Source organism: Oreochromis niloticus, linkage group LG10 (genome assembly GCF_001858045.2).
Source record: "Oreochromis niloticus isolate F11D_XX linkage group LG10, O_niloticus_UMD_NMBU, whole genome shotgun sequence".
Taxonomy (NCBI): domain Eukaryota; kingdom Metazoa; phylum Chordata; class Actinopteri; order Cichliformes; family Cichlidae; genus Oreochromis; species Oreochromis niloticus.
The window spans coordinates 2,129,384-2,152,513 of NC_031975.2; the positions used below are offsets into that span (position 1 = coordinate 2,129,384).

The window sequence follows — 23,130 nt, forward strand, 5'->3', positions numbered from 1 at the left end:
ATTTTTCTGCTTTTTGTTCACAAACCTCACTATCACTGCAGGCTTTGACGGTTTTTTTTTTTTTTCTTGACCAGGAAAGAGTGTGGGGTACACCCTGGACAGGTCCAAATACACGCAAATTGGTTTTCATGCAGTACCTGGAGGTGGTGGTGGTGGTGGGGGGGGGGGGTTAAAAGAGGTGTTTTCAATATAGATATTTCCAGTATGATAACTTATATTCAATACATTGTATAACAATATTCAGGAAGCAGCTGCACAACCATATGACTGAGCTATAAATATGCGAAGGGGGTGGGACTACACAACTTTTACTTCTTCCCACGACTTTTTGAGCACATGTTGTACTACGGGACACTATTTTCCTTCCTGTATATATGCTCTAGTTTGTATATATGTATGTATATGCTCAAAATAAATGATCTAATGAAATAAATGAATGATGAAGTTAGCATTCCTTATTTGACTGATTCATTTACATTTTAAGTAACAGAGGAAATCCATCTCCAATTGGATCTCACCCAATGCCATTAAGAGCTTGCGTGTATATATTAGTTTCCCACCATCATTAGCCCAGCCTCAACTTTTTTTCCATGCTGCAGTGGCTACAATGAAGAAAACAATACCATGTTCTAGCATGTAATAAAAATAGTTTTTATTTTATTTTGCAAAAACAAAATATACAAATGGTCACTTAAACACAAAAAACTTAATCTGTGTAAGATCCATAAAATGCACACAATAAATAAAAGATAAAAGTCACAAAAATACCTCAAATGCAGAGATGTTCAAAATCAGAGAACAAATCAACAGTCCAGTCTAAATAAAGAGAGTGGAAGTATAACAGGTATGGTAACAGTAGAAGATCATAAAACCACCCCCAAAAAACCAAGAGATCCAAATCAGGCAGCTAGAGTTTCCTGCTGAGCAGGGGCATGGGCCCAGGCATGTTTCCGTAGCACGCAAAAACACACACAGCATTCAGAAGCAAAACACACATAACAAAAACCCCCAAAACCAAAGACTTAAGGACTGAGCTTTAGGACCAGGAATCTAACTATTCACACTCTCAAGCACTGAACACAGGTATCCAACTAAAACCAAAACTACAATTTAAAATGGAGATAAAGTCTTTTAAACCCCAAAATGGGCCAAACACATTTAATCTCTTACAAAGAGAACGCACAACACATACAATGCTGAGTTTTTCTAAACATCACTCTAACCTTGTCCTTTCCCAGCTTATTATATTCGAGTAGCTCTGTGAGGCCTGAAACACCTATAATCAATATATATTTCATATTTATAAGGATTCTCATTTATTTGTCTCTTTCTTTGCATAGGGTCCTGAACAACATACTAAATCAAAAACTGTCTCTACATCTCTCGTTGACTCATTTAGGGACCTGCAGAGAGACAGAGTACACCAGACTATCCCATATGTGTTGCTATGACATCAACTTAGCTCTTTAACACATGAGAGAGGGCAAGCCAAGGTAACAGTGAAGATAAATACACATATGCTGAATACACACAGGAACGAATCATTTCAAAAGCTGTTCAAAAATCAAACGTTTGTAATTCACACACAAAACAGAACAAATAGAAACTTTGGTTTGGCAGCCTGTTCACTTCCATTCAGTGCATAGCCTCTCATACACCACGGTAAAAAAAAAGAAAAAAAGACAGCTTTGTATTATACAGTGAACAAATCCTGTCAGCAAGAATAGTTCTAATAAACCCAGAAGCTGAATTAAATCTAAAGTTCTCACTATTAGGATTTCAGATACTCTGATTTGTCTTTCACAAACTGATGCTCTTGGTGTTATCGTGCACATTTCCAGATGAGAAATTACCCATAACCATTTTCCATAATGTCTTATTTGGAATAAGTGTGGCAAGCAGTCACATATAACTACTTGCCACTACTTGTGGTAACACGTATAACTATTTGAAACTTTGCCAGTTACGGTCGGAGTCTTGTCAAAATCTGTAGTCAACTTTAAAATAGACATTTCAACCCATAATACTGTCAGTAGAAGCTAACTTGTTGGGGCTTTCATGACACTAATAACCAAACTGCTGGCAGTGCCTTACAGTATGATTGGGACGGTCACTGTTCATTTGAAATCATCCAAAAAAACCAAACAAACAAACAAACAGGATCAAACTCTCAGAATCCAAAACAAAAGAAAATCTACTGTAAAACTGAAATGTGTCAGAAAACTAAAACAAAAGTATGATAAAACTAATAACAAATGTGTTTGGAACATTTTTAAAACCGTTTTTCAGTGTTTGAAAATAATAACATATTTGAAATTAAAAAAGTGATCTTGTCCATTAAAAACAGCCTCATCCAGTCCCAGGAACCTCTGTGCTGTTTTTACCTGCTGCTAACATCTCATGTGAACTCGGTTTGGCTGGAATTCAGAGCAGAAATGTATTTTCAAACCACCTTTAAACCTCGCATCATCACTCCAACCATGAAAACGAACACCACGTCAGTCCAGCCCTTTAACGCTGCTCTAGTGTCCTCTGGGTTACACGTTCTGCATTCTGCAGTCTGAAGCGTTCGTCTGTTTCCTCCCAGCAGCCAATCAAAAGCTACCTCACTGCCTCCCAGCACCTCACTCCACAGTGCCGCTGCTGCTGGCCTTGACCCCGGCCCTGCTAATGTGCAGCCAGGGCAGCTTGGCGCAGTTTTTAAAGAGCTGTTCGATGGCAATGTGACGCACGTGCAGCTCAGATGCCAGCGAGTCTTTCTCCTGCACAGCAACTGTCAACTCCTCAAAGACCTCTGTGAAGAGAGACAGGAGGGGTGGATAGAGGGGATCAGCATTTTTATTCACAAGGTACACACACACATGCACACACACACGCACACACTGAGAGAACCGACAATATAGAGGAAATAAATAATACTGATTTGAAAAGGGGGAACGTTAGAGAACTCATCTGTTCTTCCTTTTTAATAAAAAGACAAGTCAAGGATGGTGTTACGCAGCACTGAGGAAGACTCATTCCAAAGTTTATGGACATTAACATATTTCCAAAATGAAACGCACTGCAGATCATTAAATCACGGGCTTATGTGGTCTTTCAAATTATTAAACATGAGCAATTAACATCCTCATCTGCTCTGGGTAAAAATCAGGAACATTTGTCGAAGTGACTGCTCTTAAAGGGTGAACAAAAATGTGCAGGACGCGCTCCCACTAGACCACTATTGAGGACGATATCTCACATTAGCTCGGGTAATTTGCCTCTCGGCAAAAGAAGAATGATACTTTTACTCATCCAAAAGAATCAAGATAAAAATAACAAGACAGTTTAATAACGATTGAGCTGCTCATTTAAGCAGGTGTGTGATAGGTCAGTCAGAGGTCACATGGTGCGCTGGACTCTTGAGAAAAGAATGAAAACTGAGATAAGATGCTTGTACCAGCAAACAATGGCTCTAATAGAGCCGGCAGTGCAAGGAGATGATGTGTTGACCAGAAGCCTTTTAGTCTATTTTAGGCACTAATTCATTGAGTATTATGTTCTGAATCGGGGAGCTAAAGTCAGACTGGGAATTAAACAGACCCTTTCACTAGAGCAGCTTCTTTCCTGAGGGCACCAAAAATCTCATGTGGGGATTTATCAGAGAGGAGGATTTCACACTGAAGCAAAGATTTAAAAAAAAAAAAAATGCTTAAAATATAGATGACTATGACTGCTGAGCCTTCTGTGAAAGGAACTGTTCAATTGTTCAATCAGGATATCAGTAAAAACCACTTACTTTGAATCTGCAGGAGTAGCTGGGCACTTAGCTGATGGAGCTCATCCGCACTCATTTTAGTCACTAAAAGAAAAGAGATCGCTTTTAATGGTGTGTGAGCACAGTGGATGTCATTTAGCTGCCAATAAGAATAGACTTTAAGCATGCTGCAAACTTGTGCTACTTGTTGATGTCATAACTTGTGAATAATATACACTCAAACTTCATTTGCTCTGTTTAAATAACTGCAAAGGTCCATGCAATCTCAAGTGTTAGAGGGTGATGCTGATCTCATGTAGAAATATGCAGAGTTTAAACAGTGTACCTGTGAACAGCCTGTCATCTTTCATTTATAAGCAGAGAATTTGAAAACTGCTGGCCTCTAACAGGCTCAGTCACATTCCTGCAGGATCTGTAGTTATAAACAGCTTTACTGGAGATGAGACGTGAAGAAGCCAAGGACACAGCCTATCTCGAGGTTAGAGGAAAATTAACCTCTCTCTGGAGAGATCACAGCTAAGAGGAACATGAAGGACAGAGTAAAAACGTTCTGCTGTTGTACACGCAGAGGTTTTTGAAGATAAAACTGAATAATGTGAGAGGAGAGGTGAGAGCAGCTTTCCCTTTCTGCTCACAGATGATTTGTGCTCAGTATTTTTCTTTTTTAAAAGAAGAAGAAAAACAAAAATGTTCCACTGCTTCAACTCCAAATTGATAAAACCAAAGTCTGCTAAAGTTTGTTTGTGAAAAGAAGAAATGCGCTTACACTCTTCTCTGCTGTGACCCTGGTGCGTGTGCTGCTGTCCTCCTCCTGATGGCTTCCGGCTGTGAAGACCTCGCCTGCTGTCATTGGACCAAACGTCAGAATGCGACTCCTGCAGCAGTCCTAGCTCCTCGGCTGTGTGGCGCTCCAGCATACCCATCGTGTAGTCAGCCGGCCCTGTTGATTTGGCTGTGTCCCAGCGGGGTGTGTAGCGGGGCACCTGGGCGTCTGACTGGGGGAGCAGCTTGCGGTCATTTTGCTGGCCGTAACACAGAAGCTTAGCCCCCCGTCTGTTCGGGCCATTGGGGGAGACAGAGTCTTTGTTCTGGGCATACTGAATGATGCGGTTCAGTTTCTGGCTGAGGGCCAGCTTCATGCCCTCGTAGGCACTTCGGGAGACCTTGGATCGTGACAGCTTCTGGTTGGCAATGAGATGACATTTCTCAAAGCAGTCTCTGTGGCCTCGCAGGGACTTGGAGTGCAACAAGGTAGCAGAGGAGACACCTGCATTCACACGGACAAAGTGGGGAGTCAATAAGACGACGGCAAATGCAATGACACAGTGCAAAACGACAGTCAACTAAAGCTTCTATTGTAAGAAGAGCCGTTATTGAGTGAGCTCACGTGAAGTGGAAAAAAACCTGTTTTCCTAGCGTCCGAAACAGCAGTGCTTGTTCTTGTAACCACCATAAAAACCTTTAGTGGGAAAAAGCTGCCCTTAAATAAACTTACAGTACAGCTACAGAAGAAAAGAAAAGAACAGAAAATAAAAGAAAAAGAAACATGAACTGTTCTATTGCTGTGAGCTATGAGCTACTGTACTGAATCATGTTTATTTCAAGGCTTCAGTCACATTATTTTGCAGATTTAGATTATTATAAATATAAAATAATTATAAAGATAAAGATAGACTTTTTTCCCCTGAAGGCCAGTAAAACGCCACTGATCTGGGGCTGCTAGGCTGGACGCTAAATTATTAACATTAATAAGTAACATCTGCAGAGTGTCCGTTGTCTGCAGCAGGAAACGCTGTACTAAGGTGCAGTGAAAACCTCAGTTCTGAGAATGTTAGCATGCCAGCTTTTCTTCATTGCAGCCACCACATACTGCTTCAAAAGCTTATAGATACACACACACACTCATTCAGTAGCACATCTAGACACACACATACAAACACACATCAAATCTACCACATGCAGTAGAAACAATACTGTCAGAAAGCTCTTTCTGCCTCCTGCTAATATAAGAACACCTTCCAAGAAGACAGAGTAACTGCTATTTTAGCTTATGCCTTAATTCATGTTGCATGTATACCATATTCTGGTGGCTTAATAACCTACTGAACTTGCCACAGCAAATAAAAGTAAGACGTAAACTAGTATGAAAGCAAGCTAAAACTGACAGACTGACCTGCCACAATCTCTCAGTAAAAGCTGCTTAGCGCTCAGTGGATTAGCCAGTAGAGCTTGAGATGGGAGGGATAATAGATTAACTCAGTCTCAATGCAAATATAAAGCATTTTTTAAAGCCGAAGAATTCATGAGAGGAAATTGGTCTCTCTCTGTCCACATGAAGCAGCACTTCATTTACATTAATTTATGAGATTTACCTGTGCCTGCTTCTATCAAACATTATTTTTTATGACTTCACTACCCAGCAGTGACTACATTTTAACCTTGGCCTGAAAAACGGCACAATACAGCACTTGTTGATGAAAAAGAGACTGAAAAGATACATTCCCTGGTGTAAAATAATAAATTCTGCATTCCTTGTGGTTATCTTTACACATAAAAAGTAATGTTTCATGGATCCAAAAATTAAAAGAGGGTCACACTGTGCCCAGTGTTGCCTGCAACAGGAAATTACTCCAAATAAGTAGAACAGAGCTGTAATAACCTTTGAGTAAAATGGCTTTATAAACAATGGGAGGCTGAAGGTGAAAGAGAAAGCGTTAAAACAATGTGTGTGTGTGTGTGTGTGTGTGTGTGTGTGTGTATGTGTGTGTGTGTGTGTGTTAGAGAGAGAGAGAGAGATGGAGAGGTGACCTTCTTCTTACAGCCTCTATTTCTCAGTAGACAGGCATACGTGTTGGAGTCTGAGGTGAGGAGATTAGTCACTGTTGTTCATCTTGATTTAGAAGCTCACACAGAGACATTTACCTCGCAAGCGCCTCTCTGCACTTTACCAGTGACTGTTTTCACTACACGACCCGACCACAGCACACACTCACTCATAAGCCCTCATGTTTGGCGTTTGTAGTGCAGGGCTGCTCTAAAGTCACACACACACACACACACACACGGAGATGCTGGTTCAACAAATTCCACCTAGTCTAAGTAAGAAGAGAACCCATACTAATGTTAATGACTGAAATGGAGAGAAAATATTAATGAAGTCAACACAGAGGGCTAAGTTATTTGTCATTGTAAAAACTGGCTCTAAGAATGATAATAATAATAATAATAATAATAATAATAATAATAATAATAATAATAATAATAACAACAACAACAACAACAACAACAAGCAAAACTAACATGAGAAAAGGAAACTTGACGTATAAAACGTCTGAGAAACAGAACTAAGCGGCAAAAGGTCACTGGAGGAACAGCGGGGACTGTAAGCAAAGTTGTGCTGGGCGAAAGATTATCAACAGAATTTTAGTTTTAGTGGTTTGAGGTTGCATGTTGTATGAATTGTAAAAGTCAGTTTTTTGCCTAGAAATTAGTTATATAGAAATAGAAGCAGCTCACATCAAAAGGAAGACAATTATATTTTTTTTTCACAAATTTATTTGTAGGCAGTGCTTTTGAAAGCTTCTGTTTTGTAACCTTGTGGAATCATCCCTAATTTGGGACAGACTGCATTAATAGATCTTAAATGCCTCAGCACACAGGAAGGTTTTAGACCATTACACAACTGTGTGGCAGAAATCTATTCTTAGCTTCAGCATATTTGGGTTTTGACACTGAGTGCCTTAAAAGTCAGATGTTTGCAACGGATTAGTCTTATGAGGGAACCAAATATTATCAGAGTTTTGAGTCGTGTGAGTGTGTGAATAATTGTCTAACAAATAGTCGATGACTCTTCAGACACTCTACTAATAGCTGTAAGAGCTCTGTGCCAGTCAAACAGCCATGGATTTATCTGATCAGTCTTAGCCTTTGGATGTCCACAAAAACAGTGACTACCACTTGCCTAGCAGAAAAATCATTGGCACACAACCAGGGCAGTGCAGCACCAGCAAAAGACCTCACACCAGCTAAGCAGCTTAGCGCTACTGTCTTTCATGGCTGCACACATAAAAACAGGCACACACAGACTATTCACTGGAGGTGACTCAACATTGTTAGGCTGTGACATCCAGAGACATTAGTCACACTGATGACCAATGGACTTGTTTTGGTCTCCTCGTCTGGGGAAGGGGTGAGGTTAAACTGTTGTAGACAAAAACACAAACGTAAGCTGAAGTTTAATGAACAAATCCAAGCCTGTAATCAGTAATCCCTGCCTACAGATAATTATACAAAAGTAGAATCAGGCAAGTCAGATCCACACTCGAATCAGAAATCACGTCGCTAGTTTCATTAAAATAACAATCAGACTTCAGGCAGGAGGGAAAGATTTCCCTTTGAGACAAGGATTACGTTTCAGTAGAACTCAAACACTTTATAAGAAGGGCAATAACAACTAAATCACAAGGTTTTAGTCACAAGGAAAACATGCATTTAGAAAACTAGGGGAACAAGACAAAACCACAGAGATATTACTTCCTCTGTTTGACAGTCCAGCTTCTTTTAGTGGCAAACGTTTTGGCCAAACTGAACTCTGACCTGCACTTACAGATTTGTTCTTGTGGTTTCCATCAAGGAAAGAAAACTCACTGATACATGTTTGCAGAGCATTATATGGATAATATGAGATATATTAGTAATGTCTGTTTCATCAAACTTCTGAACCGCCTGCCCACTCAATCCTTGACACACTTTAATAACGTGTTGAGAGTTGGCATGGAGACAGCGACACACAGGTCACTGATGGTAAGGTGTCAATAAGAGCTGCATGCCACCGCTTAGGAGAACGTGTTGTCAGCAGCTGCACACGGCAACCTGAGCAACAACGAACTCAATGAACTCAGACTGCATGTTAACCACTACAGATGTCCTGCAGTGCTTCCTACAGACTAGCTGCCATCACAGGTGCAGGAAACCCCGTCTAACTGAAACTCTGAAACAGCAACTGTTTCAGCCTGGAAGACACAGATACGATTACAGAAAGCTAGCACTCATGCACACAACTCTGTATATTTCCACCAATATGGCAGCCATAAAAAAACAAAACAAAAAAAACAAAACAACAGCAAACAAACTTTGACTTTCCGCACTGTTTCGTTTTTTTGAGCAAATTCTAACTTGGACATGATCCAAACATGTTTAAAAGACTTATTTATTTTGTGTGTGTTTTGTTGCCAACCTTGAAAAACAGACTACAGCAAAAGGTGACCTTGTTCATTACCGTTATTATTATTATTGTTAATATAAATCAACTAAATATAGATCAGGAATGCTTCTGTTCAAGGCGTGTTTATTTTACTCTGAGGCTTACAGTTACACTGTGGACACGGTACAGTGAGTGCCAGGGAGAGCAACACTTCTTATGCCTAAACCATGTTTATGCAGACACTGCTGTGAACTAACAGTCCTACATTCAAACACAAACTCCACGTTTAGGAAGTACTCAGATTCCAGAAAATAAAGAACAAACTGTTCATGGAAAAGGATATTAATGCATGACAAATGCTGATTAATTTGTTTAACAACATAAGCATAATGGCCCATGTACACTATTTTCTATCATTTTTATAGCACTGCCTGCTAACTATGTAGCGTCTGTTGCTTTCTCCAAGGCACATGCAATGAACCCCAGATTAAACTGATGCTGTTACTGAAACGAGGCTTATACCCTGCACGTACACCACACAAGGTGGAAAAAGAATGTTCTTTACAACAGAGTTACTTATTTATACTACAGAAATGTACTGGTTTAAACACCATGAGGCAATTTATATGTCAGGCTAAAGGAGACTTAAGGCTTTTAAAAAGAGCCTGTTCATTCAAACGCATGTATTAGTACAAAACTAGTAGACCACGCCGTGGGTTCAGCAAATATCCGGACCCCAGCTGTGTTCAATCAAACAGCTACCACAGGCTGCAACATAATTGGGCCTCTCGATACACCCCAGGGTGAAGAGTTCACCCACAATAAATGAGCCATTTATAGAAGCATGCTGCAGTCAGAATCAGCACCGTCTACAATATTCCAGCCTTTCGCTGTAGGAATGTTATCTTTATTCATTCCAAGCCCTAATGAATAATAATAACACCAGACTTCATCATGAATTCACTCAGAATTATAGAAGAAAAAATAAAGAAATAAAAAATGTTTCTGGGTTCCAGCTGAACGTGACGGTTCAGCAGACTGACTGTCTGACAAGGAGCCACAGAAGTCCAATAACAAGAAACCATCTGTGATGGGGCTGGATAAAAAATATTCACCTATCCACCTTGTGTCAGTTCTCTCAGGTATTTACAGATCACAGCTTGCACAATATATTAATAGAAAGTGTGCGATACCATAACAGCCAAAGGTACTCTGCTCCTTTAATAAGGTCCTTTAGAGATCACATGTGATAATAATTAGTTGTCCACGCTATTTTCCATTACACATCTGACAACCAAACCAACATTTATACCAACAAGCCACAACTGAAAGGGACCTCTGGCTCTATTAGTCATCTTATAATCTTTGGTATCACTGGCATTTCTGGGTTTGATTATTGGCAGGTTAGTCTGAGCGGTTATAAAGATGTCCTAATTATAAAACTTCCTCTGAAACATGCACATTCTTTTAGCATGAAACAGCTCTTCCACAGAACATAAGTAGTAATTGGCTGGCTCTGAGTGTTTGGGTGTGGGACTGCAGTCACCCCCTTGTTCTCTGCAGCAATGTGTTGACGCTCAGGGCTAGAATACCACTCAGCTGGTATAGTAAGAAAAGGGAAAAGAAACACTGTAAATAAGACGTGCCAACCTAAGCAGAGGTTGAGCAGTATAAAAATACGTACAAAATTTTGATTGATGCTTTCTGATAGAACAAGCAGATACAGGCCAAAGTGATTTCCTCAGGAAACAGCCACTTGGAGATGCAACAAAGACTGCACTTCCTGTCCATTCATTTGACTTTAAACTGTGAACAAAGCCTTAACCACAAACAGCATTTACATTCATATCTGCACCCGCTGCTACCGTCGGCTGAAGCTTTGGTGATAAACAACAATGCACAAAAGTGTCTTTAAATAGGGAATGCAATATACTGACGTCTGGAAATGACAAAGTTCCAACATTACTGGCTTGTTGGTGCATACTATCCAACAACAGTTATGAACACTCTGCATGTCAGCAGCTGCCGGACATGTCTGAACAACACCGCTTCATGCATATCTGTAATCACATCTGTGGGAGGATGTGGACTGAAAAGAATACTTGAGTGTAACTCATAGTGGGTTCTTTTGTGCTGCTTAGCTACAATGTGGCAGTGTCAAGTTGTGGTGAGTGTCACCACCACACCACTGAGCAGTGAAACATTATGTTAAAAAAATAAAAACATCTGCTGAAAAAAAAAAAAGGGCAACTTGATTGATTTTAGAAAAATGTTCAGCTGTGGTCAAAATGTTATACAAAAAGAGAATATTGTGGAAACTTGTCACCATTCTTCGGGTCACGTGTACCCTTATGGTCACTCAGCTTTGCAAACGTGCAGTACTAAATCAGTCTTCTCCAAATATGGTGCGTTTAAGTAAAAAATAAACCCTTCTCCTTGTCTTTAGATGCAATTGGACTGTGCAAGGACGTGCATGTGGTGGCTCATCTTCTCACCATCACCTGGTCTAAAAATATCATTTTTGACACAGAAAGACTTGATCTCTATCCATCTACATCTGAAAACAGCAATTGTCACCATTTAGTTTCTGCCTGTAGAAAACACTTATCTTTGTTCATAAAATAAAAATAATAAAAGTTCTTTGGGGTGATGGCATTTTCTTAAACCACACCAATAATTGTACTTGATAATTCTGTTAATACTCTGTTCATGTAGAAAGTAATACATACAAAGGGGCCACTATCTACCACAAAAAAGTAAATAAATAAAAAAAAACAAGAAATAATTCTGACTCTACTGTTTATTGAATATTCAAAGCCAACATAGAGCATGATAGCAATGAATGATAGTGATAGAATGATGTGACCTGGGACACAAGGGCTCTGTGTGTGTGTGTTTGTGTATAAAAGAGATAAACACCACTATGAAGGTGTTTATAGACTCGTGTTTATAGACTCATGTTTATCAGTGTTAACAGATTTGCCATTGAGTAAATTGTAGCCTTGCTTCTTCTCTTTTAACAAACAAACAGTGGCGCAGGATGAATGGGTGCTATGTCTACATGCGCAGTCAGCGAGCACATGGCTAGGCTTTAGTTTCCAGTCAGCCATGCTGAAAGTGGCCACATGAAGCTTGGCAGGCTTTTCTCCAACCAATGATATGCTTAGCTGCACCAGAAACACGTGCTTGTCTGCAAACTCTACCTTTTCTCCCAGCATATCCGACAGTTACATAACAGCCATTTCTATGTTACACACGCTGACATCAAAACTTGCACCACAAAACAGAATCTGGGAGGGTTTTTTTCTGACACATCAGGGCCAAAGGGCACCTCAGATTTGGAGATACACTTTTAGTACTTGGACTCAACTGAAATAGAATATGCAAAGACAGCGTAAGTGAGCAAAACAATCCAGCCCATCTCAAAATGATATACCATCCTGAAGGCACTCGGGCAGTTCCCAGAATCCTCTATAGCTGTTTTACACATCATACACAATCACACTATGTGCAGATAAAAATATACACACAGTTCAACTCTTGCAAACAAGAGCCTTTATGCATCTGTGAGACGAGTGCCAAATGAAAGGCATGTCCAATCCCTTTTGATTCCCTATTCTTCCTCAAATAGGCCACTCATTAATTAAGAGATGAAAAATCTTCAAACACATGCTCTTGAGTTGGAGTGGCACATCAAACGGGAGAATCACAGCAGCCTGCCATACTTAGGGCTTCGGTCGTGCAGTCCCATTACCCTGCATGTGTAGCTTATTCATTGTTTCTAGAGAGGATAAAAGAAGCGACTGTGGCAGGCAATCCTATAAGACATCAAACTGATGAAAAACTGAAAGGCTCTCAGACTTTATCGCAACAACTGGTGCAGCCATATTTGCCATGATGGGAACTGATGACCGAAGAAGAATCTGGATGATTCTAAATAATTCAAAACGTCTTAGAAACTAAGAGCAGCACTGATATATTCATGCAAGCCTGCCTGTTGATAAAAGCTCTGAAATTGCTGGAGATTAAGACAAAGGTAAATTCAGAATCCCACCAGACAGACATTAGTACGTGGCAATTAAGAAAAGGTCACACTTAAAAATGTTGGGTTTTTTTTTCTTTTTTAAAAATGAGGGAGCTCTTTTCTTTTTTCCCCATAGCACTTTGTTGCTGAACACACACGCAGCCCACAGCCTTACCTTCAATGCTGAGTTCAAAGCAGACGTGGCAGAAAGATAAGGTCCCCGTTTCTGTCTCTAGCTTACAGACGCTGCAGATATTGTCATCATTCAGATCAATGTTAACAAACTGCTCCTCTTCATCCATAGTGTGCCTGTGTTCAAAGTGACAGTGACAGATAACATGGTTAGCATGCACAACTTCTAAGTGTCTTTCTTACTAATTAGGTCACACTTTCATATAAACTTATTAAAAATGTACTTTTCAGTTGGGAGGAACGCTTTTTTTTGGATCTAAACTATTTTTGGTACAGATACAGTAAAAGGGACAGTGTCCTTTTAATACATCTGTAGTCGATGAGATAGAAAAATGATGACCCCAAAATGATAAAATGGTTGTGGTGATCATTGAAGTGCTAGATTAAAAATGCCAGTCACTCTCTCAACACTGTGTGAACATGCTCCAACCCCTCCAAACTGAACCAGCAATACAAACATTAATGGCCTGGTCTTAAAACAACTGTTGTCTCAGTGGGAAATATGTCAGGACACTCTAGAACAGGGCTGCCACAAACGATTATTTTGATAGTCGACTAGTCACCGATTATTTTTGCGATTAGTCGACTAATCAGATCATGCATCCATTGGACGTAAAATGTACACCTGAAAATATGTTAAACGTTTATTTTGTGACCCAGAAAGAATAATAATTGTAATATTAAAACTAACTAGCTGCCGCCATTGTTGACAACTGCGCTGGGCCGCGCTATGAATTCTGGAACACAGTTTCTTCTTCTTCGGGGTTTAACGGCAGCTGGCATCCTTGTACATGCAGTGCTGCCATCTTCTGTTTCAGTCCGTTATTACACTCTTAAATACTACTACTTATTCCTGCGTCTTTTGGGATCTTACAAAGCTTCAAACGACGCGTCGACTATTAAATTAGTCGTCGACGATTTTAATAGTCGACGTAATCGTGACTAGTCGACTAATCGTGGCAGCCCTACTCTAGAAACACGCATAACAATGAACACAAGCAAGTATTGTAAACTACCCAATCCTTTCTTTGAAGTTGTTTAGACTGACGTTCAGTAACTTTACTCAAAATTACAACTACTCCATTAGGTGATTGAAAGCTTCGTCTTGGGAAAAAAAAAAACAAGAGCAGAAGCAAAACAACAAACTTGCCAATTAGTAACCATCTTGAAACACCACTGGCCATTTCTAGGGTAGTTATTTTGTGATATTATCTAAATTTGCTTTAGTCTCATTGGTCACAGTTTGTTTGGTCTTGTTGGTACGCTAGTTTGTCAGCTGCTACAGAGGAGGCACCTGGCTCTCTTAGATTAGTTCACTTGGTTTGATTGAAAAAAGAGAGAGCCCCAACAAACAATGCTGACTGAGAGCTCTAGCCACCAGACGTGTTTGACCCCTTCTTGTCTGTAGGTCTCGACGGTAAAACTCCAGGCAGAGAGCTTTAAGTGCAACTTTCAGCTCTGCAATGCCCCAAGACTAAGGCCTTCACACGTAGTAACATTTAGCCAGAGCATGGAAAGTCAAGGCCTTTGCCAAGTCTGCGCAATCTTATGCCGAGCTTTCCCAGCTCCTTTGAAGGAGAGGATTTCTGACTGCACTACAGGCTCTATTTAAAACCTCTGCTGGACAGAAGTAATAACAACAATGATTATGTTCTAGATCACGTAATCAGGACATCATGAATACAGTGACAGAGTGGAGGAAAACTTCTCCCACTGGCAGGTTTGATTTAATAAGAAATCCAACACAACTCAAGACAAAAACAAAGGCTCTTTTTCATATTTCTTCTATTGAATGTGTCTGAGTTATAGCCACTAATTTCAGCTTCAGAATTCAAAGAATTTGTGGATTCTCTGTCGGAAGATATAACGAGCATAGCTCAACGTACATCACAATAAGTCTGTGCAAAAAAGCTAATAACGATGTTTGCATGTGGGTTTTTTGTCTTTCGTACCCGTATTTGTATTTACAAAGGTGCTACATATAGAATAAAGAAATGAATTCTTTTGCCAGTATACTTATGACTCTGCACTGTTGTACCTACTCTGTGTGCTACATTATAATGAATCCAGTCCCTTTTTTGCTATTTAAAATTGATTTATAGAGCTGTTAAAAGTCCTTTCGCCAAAAACTGATTGCAGCTTCTACCTTTTGACAGGAATGTTGTTAGAGGACATTATTCAATAACATATGTTGTTGTTGTAGATGATATACTCGGTTTAAATACTGGCAATCACTTTTTGGCACAACATCAGACAAAACGAGTGAATGATTATTACTGTGCCTTTGGATCTCTGCATTGAATATTTTAGTTATTATGGGGTTTGTCTCCACACAGTAAATACCTTTTACAATTGGACGAGATAGCGGGATTCACCTAACAACTGATCTGAGAACATGCAACAACATACATGATCATTCAGTAGAGCTGGAATCATTTAAAATGTTTTGTAAATAACCTAAAAGAAAAACCTATTGTTTGTTCTATTTATCTCCGTGTGTCGTAACGCGACATAAATATTAATCAAGGAAAGAGAACGAGCTAAGCAACGTTACCAACACCAATCCCAGTACAGACAACACACACAAAAACATATAAAACTCAAAAAGTTTTAGAATTGAACTAACATTTGATATAACCAAAACATTATACGTACATCTACAAGCACTCCCAATTCACTACGTTAAATTTCTAACGCTAACACAGGATTAAGACCAGTAGCAGACCTTCAGCTGTGAATCAACAGAATAGCCAGTGGTTTTCTACTTGAACTTTTCAGTCTGTTGAAAGCACAGTTAACCTTCAGCAATGCCCATTTTTCTTTCCGTCGGTAGTTTAAATGGCCTGCAGAATGCTACCTCAAATGCTGGCAGCTAAAAGTAACCCGAGCGTCCTTTTAACTACCGTTTAACAAATTCCTGCTAACAAGAAGTTAAGCTAGCAGCACACTGGCATCCTCCGAGTACTCCAGTCTGGCTGATTCGTGACCGTTATTTGGCGTTGTTAAACACCGACGGACTCATTTTAACGACAACACCGCCACTATTTTAGGACTCCACTTTTGTGAAACTCACCCTGTCTTCAAGATCCGCTCCGGACAGCTAGTCCTGGTTTATGTGGACTCCACGGTTCTCCTATACCCGAGTGAAGCACCCAAACATAGGACGAGGCTGCGCGTCACGGCAAATCCAGAGAAGCTACAGGAACCTCTCTACACCGCCCCCCCCCTCTGCGGAACGAACCACTAGTTTATACGAGGGGTGAAATGAATAACTTACAGTTCAAGCATTAAGTTTTCTGGCACTAATATTAACACAAATAAAAAATACTGATACTCTATAATATTAAAGATATAACTAACGCCCATAAATACAACAGTCTCGTCACACAAACGGCGTATTACAATAATATCATAAATGCACCCCTATGATCAAAAAATATCTACGCCTTTCTTGCGTCATCAAAACAGTTCAGTGTTAGGTAGAAGACGTGATTTTTCTAGATAAACACAGGGATAACTACAAAAAAGCAACAGAAAAGCATTTTGTCTTCGTTTAACGGTTTGTCCGAGTCTACACACTTGTGTTTCAGACGACTCTCGCGTCGTTAGCTTCTTTCTGTTTTTATTCTCCTTCACGTGAAGTCACACGCGGGAAATTCCAGCGTGAAGACCGAGTGGAACAGCCATTTATAGCACTGCGAGGGCAACTCTGGTCTCACTTCCCCCAAAATATATGACAGAAAATGGAACCGCTAAAGAAGACAGTCTTAGCTTTGAATGCAGAATGCTGGGTCTGTGTCTCTGTATTTGTACTTTGTTTTAAAAACAGTTAATAGGCACAGTAATGAAAGCCGATAAACCTTACTGTACACCCCGATGCCAGTCTGTCTAACACTGATCATCTATAATTATGCTAAAACAATAAAACAAACCCATTTCAATAGGAGATAAACTCCTAGCCAAAGTATGACCTTCTAATGTCATTTATCCAATGAGAACACAATGAGTTTCAGCTTCAAGGTCTACATGAAGGCATTTAATGGTGTTTTGAGCTTTGATTTACCTGCTCCACAAAAATAGCTTTTCTTTTGTCTGAAGCAGAAATGAAAGGACAGTGTGATTAGACCCTGAATATATTTATGTATCATCATTGGTGTTGCTGATGCTTTCAGTTCATTTTTTCAGTTACTATTAATTGAAAGGCTGTGATCCCTTTTTCAGTCCTGTATGTTCTCAAGGAACTGTGACTGTATCACTTTAAAAACTGCTATAATGGCAAGCTGCTCTAGGCTTCTCATGTCACTGGTATTAAGTTTTTACTCATCCTGTTCACTGTGTTTCATGACATTCTGATGATAACATGAAATAAGGCTGGTCTTTTAACGGAAATATCTAATCAACCAGTCTCATTGCAGTGCTTTTGGCCATGTAGGTGTGGTCAAGACGAGCTGTCTACGTTCAAATTAGGCTTTAGAATGGGCAAGAAATGTGATTAATGAGACTTTGAATGTGGCATGGTTGTTTATGTATTTCTGTGTTAGACTGGTGGGTGTGAGTTAAGGAACTACTGCTTGGATTTTCTCACTCAACAATCTCGTGGCTCACCAAGAATGGTCTGAAAAGAAAAAATAACCAGTAAGCAGCAGTTCTCTGAGTAAAAATACCTTGTCAGTACAGTACAGTAACTAAAGAAACCACCTGTTTCAACTAAAGTGTGCAGAAGAGCATCTCTGAATGCACAACATATCAAACCTTGAAGGGTAACACCGTGTGCCGCTCCTGGCAGCTAAGAATGGGAAATTGAGGCTATAGATTTCACCAAAATCGCACAATAGAAGAATAGAAAAACATGATTAATCTTAAATTTTTATGTGACATTTAGAGGTTAGGGCTAGGATTTGGGGTAAACAACATGAAAGGATCCAGCCTGCCCTCTATCAACAGTTCAGGCTGCTGCTGGCGGTGTAATTATGTTTGGGATTTTTCTCAACCATGGGGTGCCACAAGCCAGTGTGCTCCTAGTGTCAATACCAAGCCTGGATAAATTTGGAGGGTTGTATCAGGAAGGGTAACTAATGGAAAACCTTTACCAAAAAAACCCAACCATGCAGATCATTAATAAAAAAAAAATCTGTTTAAGTGAACTCATTCTTTAGTGTAATTTTCTATTTTGTTATGTGATGTATTTATTTTCTCAAGTTGTTTTTCCTGTTTGGCTGCTATACACAGTAAAGTACTTCTGCTTCTTGGTCTTCTTCTAACATGGAAAATGAAGCCATTGCCAATCAGACACCTTCCAGATAGTTTTGTGTGGTTGGTTAATATTGGATGCTACCTTTCCATCTTCACAATTCTATCAGTTTTGAAGAGACCCCCATCACCACTGGCTGAAATGCAGCCTCAGACTATCACGGAGCCTCCACCATATTTTACAAATGGTTGTAGACACTCACTGTTGTACCTCTCTCCTGACTTCCTCTGGACATACTGACCAAAATTTCCACAACAGACCTGTTGCCACTGATTTTCAGTCCAGTTCTGTAATCTTGCGTACCTTGGCTTTTTCTCACCGTTTGATTCTTTAAGACGGAAACTTTTGACATAATTTCTGATGAAGTGTCAGCAAACAGTAGATGGTGCAGTCAAGTGCATCTAGACACAAAACTGGTTCATCCTTGGTTTAGGTGCCTTTTTGCTCGAATGATTCACAGGTCTGTGTTAACTTGCTTAAAAAAACAGCCAACTTCCAAAGAAAGACGTTAGAATACCTGGAGAACAAAGTCTGTCTCACTCCAAGCAAAACATGAAGAAATAAGGGTTGGCTGAAGACTTTTACACAATATTGCTATAAAACAAACAAACAAAAACAAAACAACAGTTGACTGAAGTTTGACAGATAGTGCTGGAGACTGCTGAAATGTTATAATAATCCTGCAAGAGTCACCTCTGACAAAGAGTTTGCACCATCTCCTGGCCAAAGATTAGCATTACAACCATCTCAAAACTTTGCTCTTCCTTGTGTTTTGCATTAATGCCAGTAAAGCAGGTATAAAATGAAATATTATAACATAATATAATAACAAGGAAGTTAAAGGACAGTAACACATATACTGTATTATGTTGCACACCAAATGTGGCTCCTACGTGTTCCTCAGACTGCGCAGACATACTGTACAGCCACCAAGCATGCTCTGTCTTCACACTGTGTACATTCAATCCAGCTGAAATTTGGGTGGGCTTCTGGTGCGCCTGGTACCCCTCAGCACAGTCATCTGTGAAGCCACGTTACTGTCTAGTTACTCACAGCTTTTATATATGCAATTGTGTGTGAGGGAGCATCTGAATGCTGGACTACAGCATGGCGCTGCACTACAGCATGGCGCTGCACTTCAGCATGGTGCTGCACTTCAGCACCTTGCTGTAGTGCAGCATTCACATGTTCTGTCAAGAGTCACGAGTCACACCAGACCTAACATCATCAGCAGTGCTTCTGCAGTTCAGACTCCATTTGTAATCACGAAACACGTCAGTTTATTGCAAAGGCAGAGTCAACTAAGACTGATGTCATCAAGGAGCAAATCCTGACATGTCCCCAAGCTGCTCCATTACCAAACAGGAGGGAGATGTGTTGACACAGTGGCAGTACGTGGGTTACTCTGTGGCGATATGGGCATGTTTTCTCTTTCACATATGCCCCCCCCCCAGTGTGGACTTTAACCTTGCTACATTCAACGCCCGCAGTCTCATGTTTTCCAGGAAACTGCTTTTCCCTGACAGTGTGCTTTTATCAGACAAACAATTTCACTACAACCCAACTAAATAATATAATAAACATATAAAAATGGTCTCCTCTGCATCTTTGAGTGGTTTCGTGACATTTTAGTGGTACATTCATCGCCTGGTTAACCATAAATCTTATTCATCAGTGCTGAGTGAGCCCACATTTACCAGAGGCTACATCCACATGTTGCAGCTTGCCTCACTTCTCAAGAGACATGATGGCTGAGCTTGTTCTGCGAGTTCTGTGAGGTTAGAATAAGGGGACAGAGGGAAGAAAAAAAGTAGTGCGGGGGAGAAAACAGTCTTTAGCACACAGTGTGAGCGTCATGCTCTCAGCAGCCAGTCGTGCAGCAAATAACAGATGTTTGCCCGCTAACAGCTAACAGTTTAATAGACCTAGCAGAATAATTCTGATGAAAAAAAAATGCTGTTCCCTTTGTAGAGATTGCAGTCATTGTCCACTTTTTATTTGCCAGTGTGTGGATAAAGGGCTTGCATCACTTGCATCACAGTAAATGTTCTGTGCTTTATGAGGGCTTTGTTGCTGATCTGTTGATCAGACAGTGCAATGAGCTGTGACTCAGCCAATCCAAAAAGTCCCTGTCATCGTCAAACAAAGGAGCAGCCACACACCTCATCTGACGAGAAGGAAGTCTTGCAGTCTTTCAGGCACTCGCTGATCAAACGTACTAGTCTGTCCGGGCAGCTGTGAGTCTACAGACTTCCTGGGCTGCGTTAGTGGCATCCGGTATTTTTATGGAAATCTGTCAAAGTCATTTAATCACGTTAATGTCCTTAATCTAAATAAATTTAAAATAAAAGCCTACCACATCAACCCCTGTCAGACATGATGGCATCATTCTACAACCCCAGTTCCAAGAAGGACGCTGTGTAAAAGCTAAATAAAAACAGAACGATTGACGATTTGCAGATTTGTCAATTTTGAATTATTAGAAAAAAGGGTGGCTGGAAAGGTAAGTGGTCCTAAAAAGCCACACCAGGAGGGACATTTTGCAACTAATTAGGTGAACTGGCAGCAGGTCAGTAGCATGACTGAATCTCTCAGATGTTTGCTCAAAAGTAAAGATGTGCAAAGCCTGAAAAAAACACCACTTCATTTACAAATTGTGGAACCGTTTCAGAATAATGTATCTTAAAGCAAAATTGTAAAGATTATGTATATCTGATCATCTGTAGTACATAACATGATCAAAATGTCCCGGGAGTCTGGAGAAATGTCTGTGTGCAAGGGACAAGGCCAAAAATCAATACTGGATGCATGTGATGTTTGGCCCTCAGGTAGCACTGCTGTGGGAATCTCTGCACGGGCTCAGGAACATTTCCAGAAATCGCTGTCTGTGAACACAGCAGTGCCATTCACAAATGCAGGTTAAAGATAGCCTGCAAGGACATGTAAGGAAGAAGCCATATATGAACATGATCCAGAAATGCCACTGTCTTCTATGAGTCAAAGCTCATTCAAACTGAAGTGAAAACTTCTTTTTTTTTTGTACTAAAAAATGCCTTGCTCAAATGCCTGCATCTCTGATTGCATGGTGGTGCATTTGTGCTTATGGAATCAACAGTTTTCACATCCGGAAAGCCGCCATCAGCACTTTAAGGTATATACAGGTTGGTGTAACATATACTCCCATGCAGTGTGTGGATGGGAGTATATGTTACAATCCAGTGTGTTTTTTTATTTTTATTTTTTTGTACATATTTCAGGAAGGCAGTGCTAAAAAGCATGCTGCATGTATTACAGCAGACTGCGTGCTGAGCTGGCCTTCCTGCAATCCTTTGTTTTAACTAGGTAAAAATATTTGGTGCTCTGTAAAACGCAGGAAATGACAAAGACCCACAAGTGCTGATCAGCTAGAATCCTCTAACAGACAAGAACGGGACAGCGTTCCTCTCCCAGAAGCCCAGCAGCTGCTCTCATTTATGGGCTGCTGTTAAAAGAACAAGCTCCACACTGTTTAACACAAACCTGTCCCAACTGTTTTGAGACACTTTGCTTCTATTAAATTCAAAATGAAATCATACATTTTCTCACTTTAAACTTTTGATATGTTTTCTATGTTCTGTTGTAAATAAAATAAAGGTTTATGGGATTTGCACTTCATTGTTTTTATTTACACGTTACACATGCTAGAGCATCTCGATATTTCGGGGGTGTTACTCCATGTCACAGGGAAACTAGCGAGCTTTTCCCTCTTTGCTCAGTATACTTGAATCCCTGATTTTTGAGTTTCTCCTGTGGAAATGGCTAAAGTGTGCTTTCTGCAGCTGTGGCTGAACTTTGGCAAGCAGGCTGTATACAGGCGTAAGGACACAATTTGGCCTAGCAGACATTATGGACAATAGGTTGTGCAACATCCTGTCGCTAAAAAGGACGACTAATGCCTTCATTTTAATGTAACCGTTTGGCTGTACCTTAGCATAATGGAGTGTGAGCCCTAGGGAGGTTTCCTTTGCCCCGGGCTACGTGACTAATGTGATGGCAGAGAGTGACTTAATCCTTTATCTATCAGGGCGTGAGGTACCAGGACAGACTCAAGGCTTAACAGAAGACATGACAAACCAACAGGAAGAAAAAGAAATAACTTTTGTGATTTTGTAAATCAGGAACACTCCTGAATGCTATTGGAAAATTCCACAACACCAAAGATGTTTGTAGATTTCTCATTTCCAAGGGAAGCAAAAGGAGAAAGAAAGAAAACCTTTTCAGAGTTTAAAAAAAATCTGATTGAACTGGTGATTATATGCAAGTAGATTTTTATGTTCCAGTGACCACTGAAATGAACATTTGTTTAGATCAGGGGTGGCTAACTCCAGGCCTCGAGGGCTGGTGTCCTGCAGGTTTTAGATAACACCCCGGGTCAACACACCTGAATCAAATGATAAGTTCATTACCAGGCCTCTGGAGAACTACAAGACATGTTCAGGAGAAAATTTAGCCATTTAAATCAGCTGCACAACACCGGCCCTCGAGGCCTGGAGTTGGACACCCCTGGTTTAGATCATGATTCAAAGTGAGCACACAGGTGGATCTAAATGGCTGCCGCAGAAGAACTTTTGTTAAAAAAAAGAAAAGGTGGATATTCACAGCAGGTACAAATCAGCTCGTGCAATCCTAGAATTAGTTAACATCACCAGTATATAATGCTTACA

At 40.2% G+C, this 23,130-nt stretch overlaps 1 protein-coding gene and 1 long non-coding RNA gene across 2 annotated transcripts; one reads left to right on the forward strand and one right to left on the reverse strand.

Annotated features, from left to right (window-relative positions):
- Positions 1–734: 734 nt before the first annotated feature.
- Positions 735–16,390, reverse strand: lg10h21orf91 (linkage group 10 C21orf91 homolog). Its single transcript, XM_003457919.5, has 5 exons — positions 16,250–16,390; positions 13,160–13,293; positions 4,524–5,024; positions 3,779–3,841; positions 735–2,794 (listed from the first exon to the last, which is right to left on the reverse strand). The coding sequence occupies exons 2-5, from the start codon at positions 13,284–13,286 to the stop codon at positions 2,625–2,627; spliced, it is 861 nt and encodes a 286-aa protein (XP_003457967.1). The 5' UTR covers positions 13,287–13,293; positions 16,250–16,390; the 3' UTR covers positions 735–2,624.
- On the forward strand, positions 2,746–13,076 carry LOC112847988 (uncharacterized). Its single transcript, XR_003221845.1, has 2 exons — positions 2,746–2,849; positions 11,407–13,076. It is a non-coding gene; the product is annotated as an uncharacterized LOC112847988 (long non-coding RNA).
- Positions 16,391–23,130: the final 6,740 nt, after the last annotated feature.

Coding starts and splice junctions, on each gene's coding strand:
- lg10h21orf91 (XM_003457919.5), bottom strand. CDS start 13,286: ATGGATGAAGAGGAGCAGTTTGTTAACATTGATCTGAATGATGACAAT. Junction 5,025..13,159: donor CTTTGAACTCAGCATTGAAG/GTAAGGCTGTGG, acceptor GTGTGAATGCAG/GTGTCTCCTCTGCTACCTTG. Junction 3,842..4,523: donor GGGTCACAGCAGAGAAGAGT/GTAAGCGCATTT, acceptor CTTTTCTTTTAG/TGACTAAAATGAGTGCGGAT.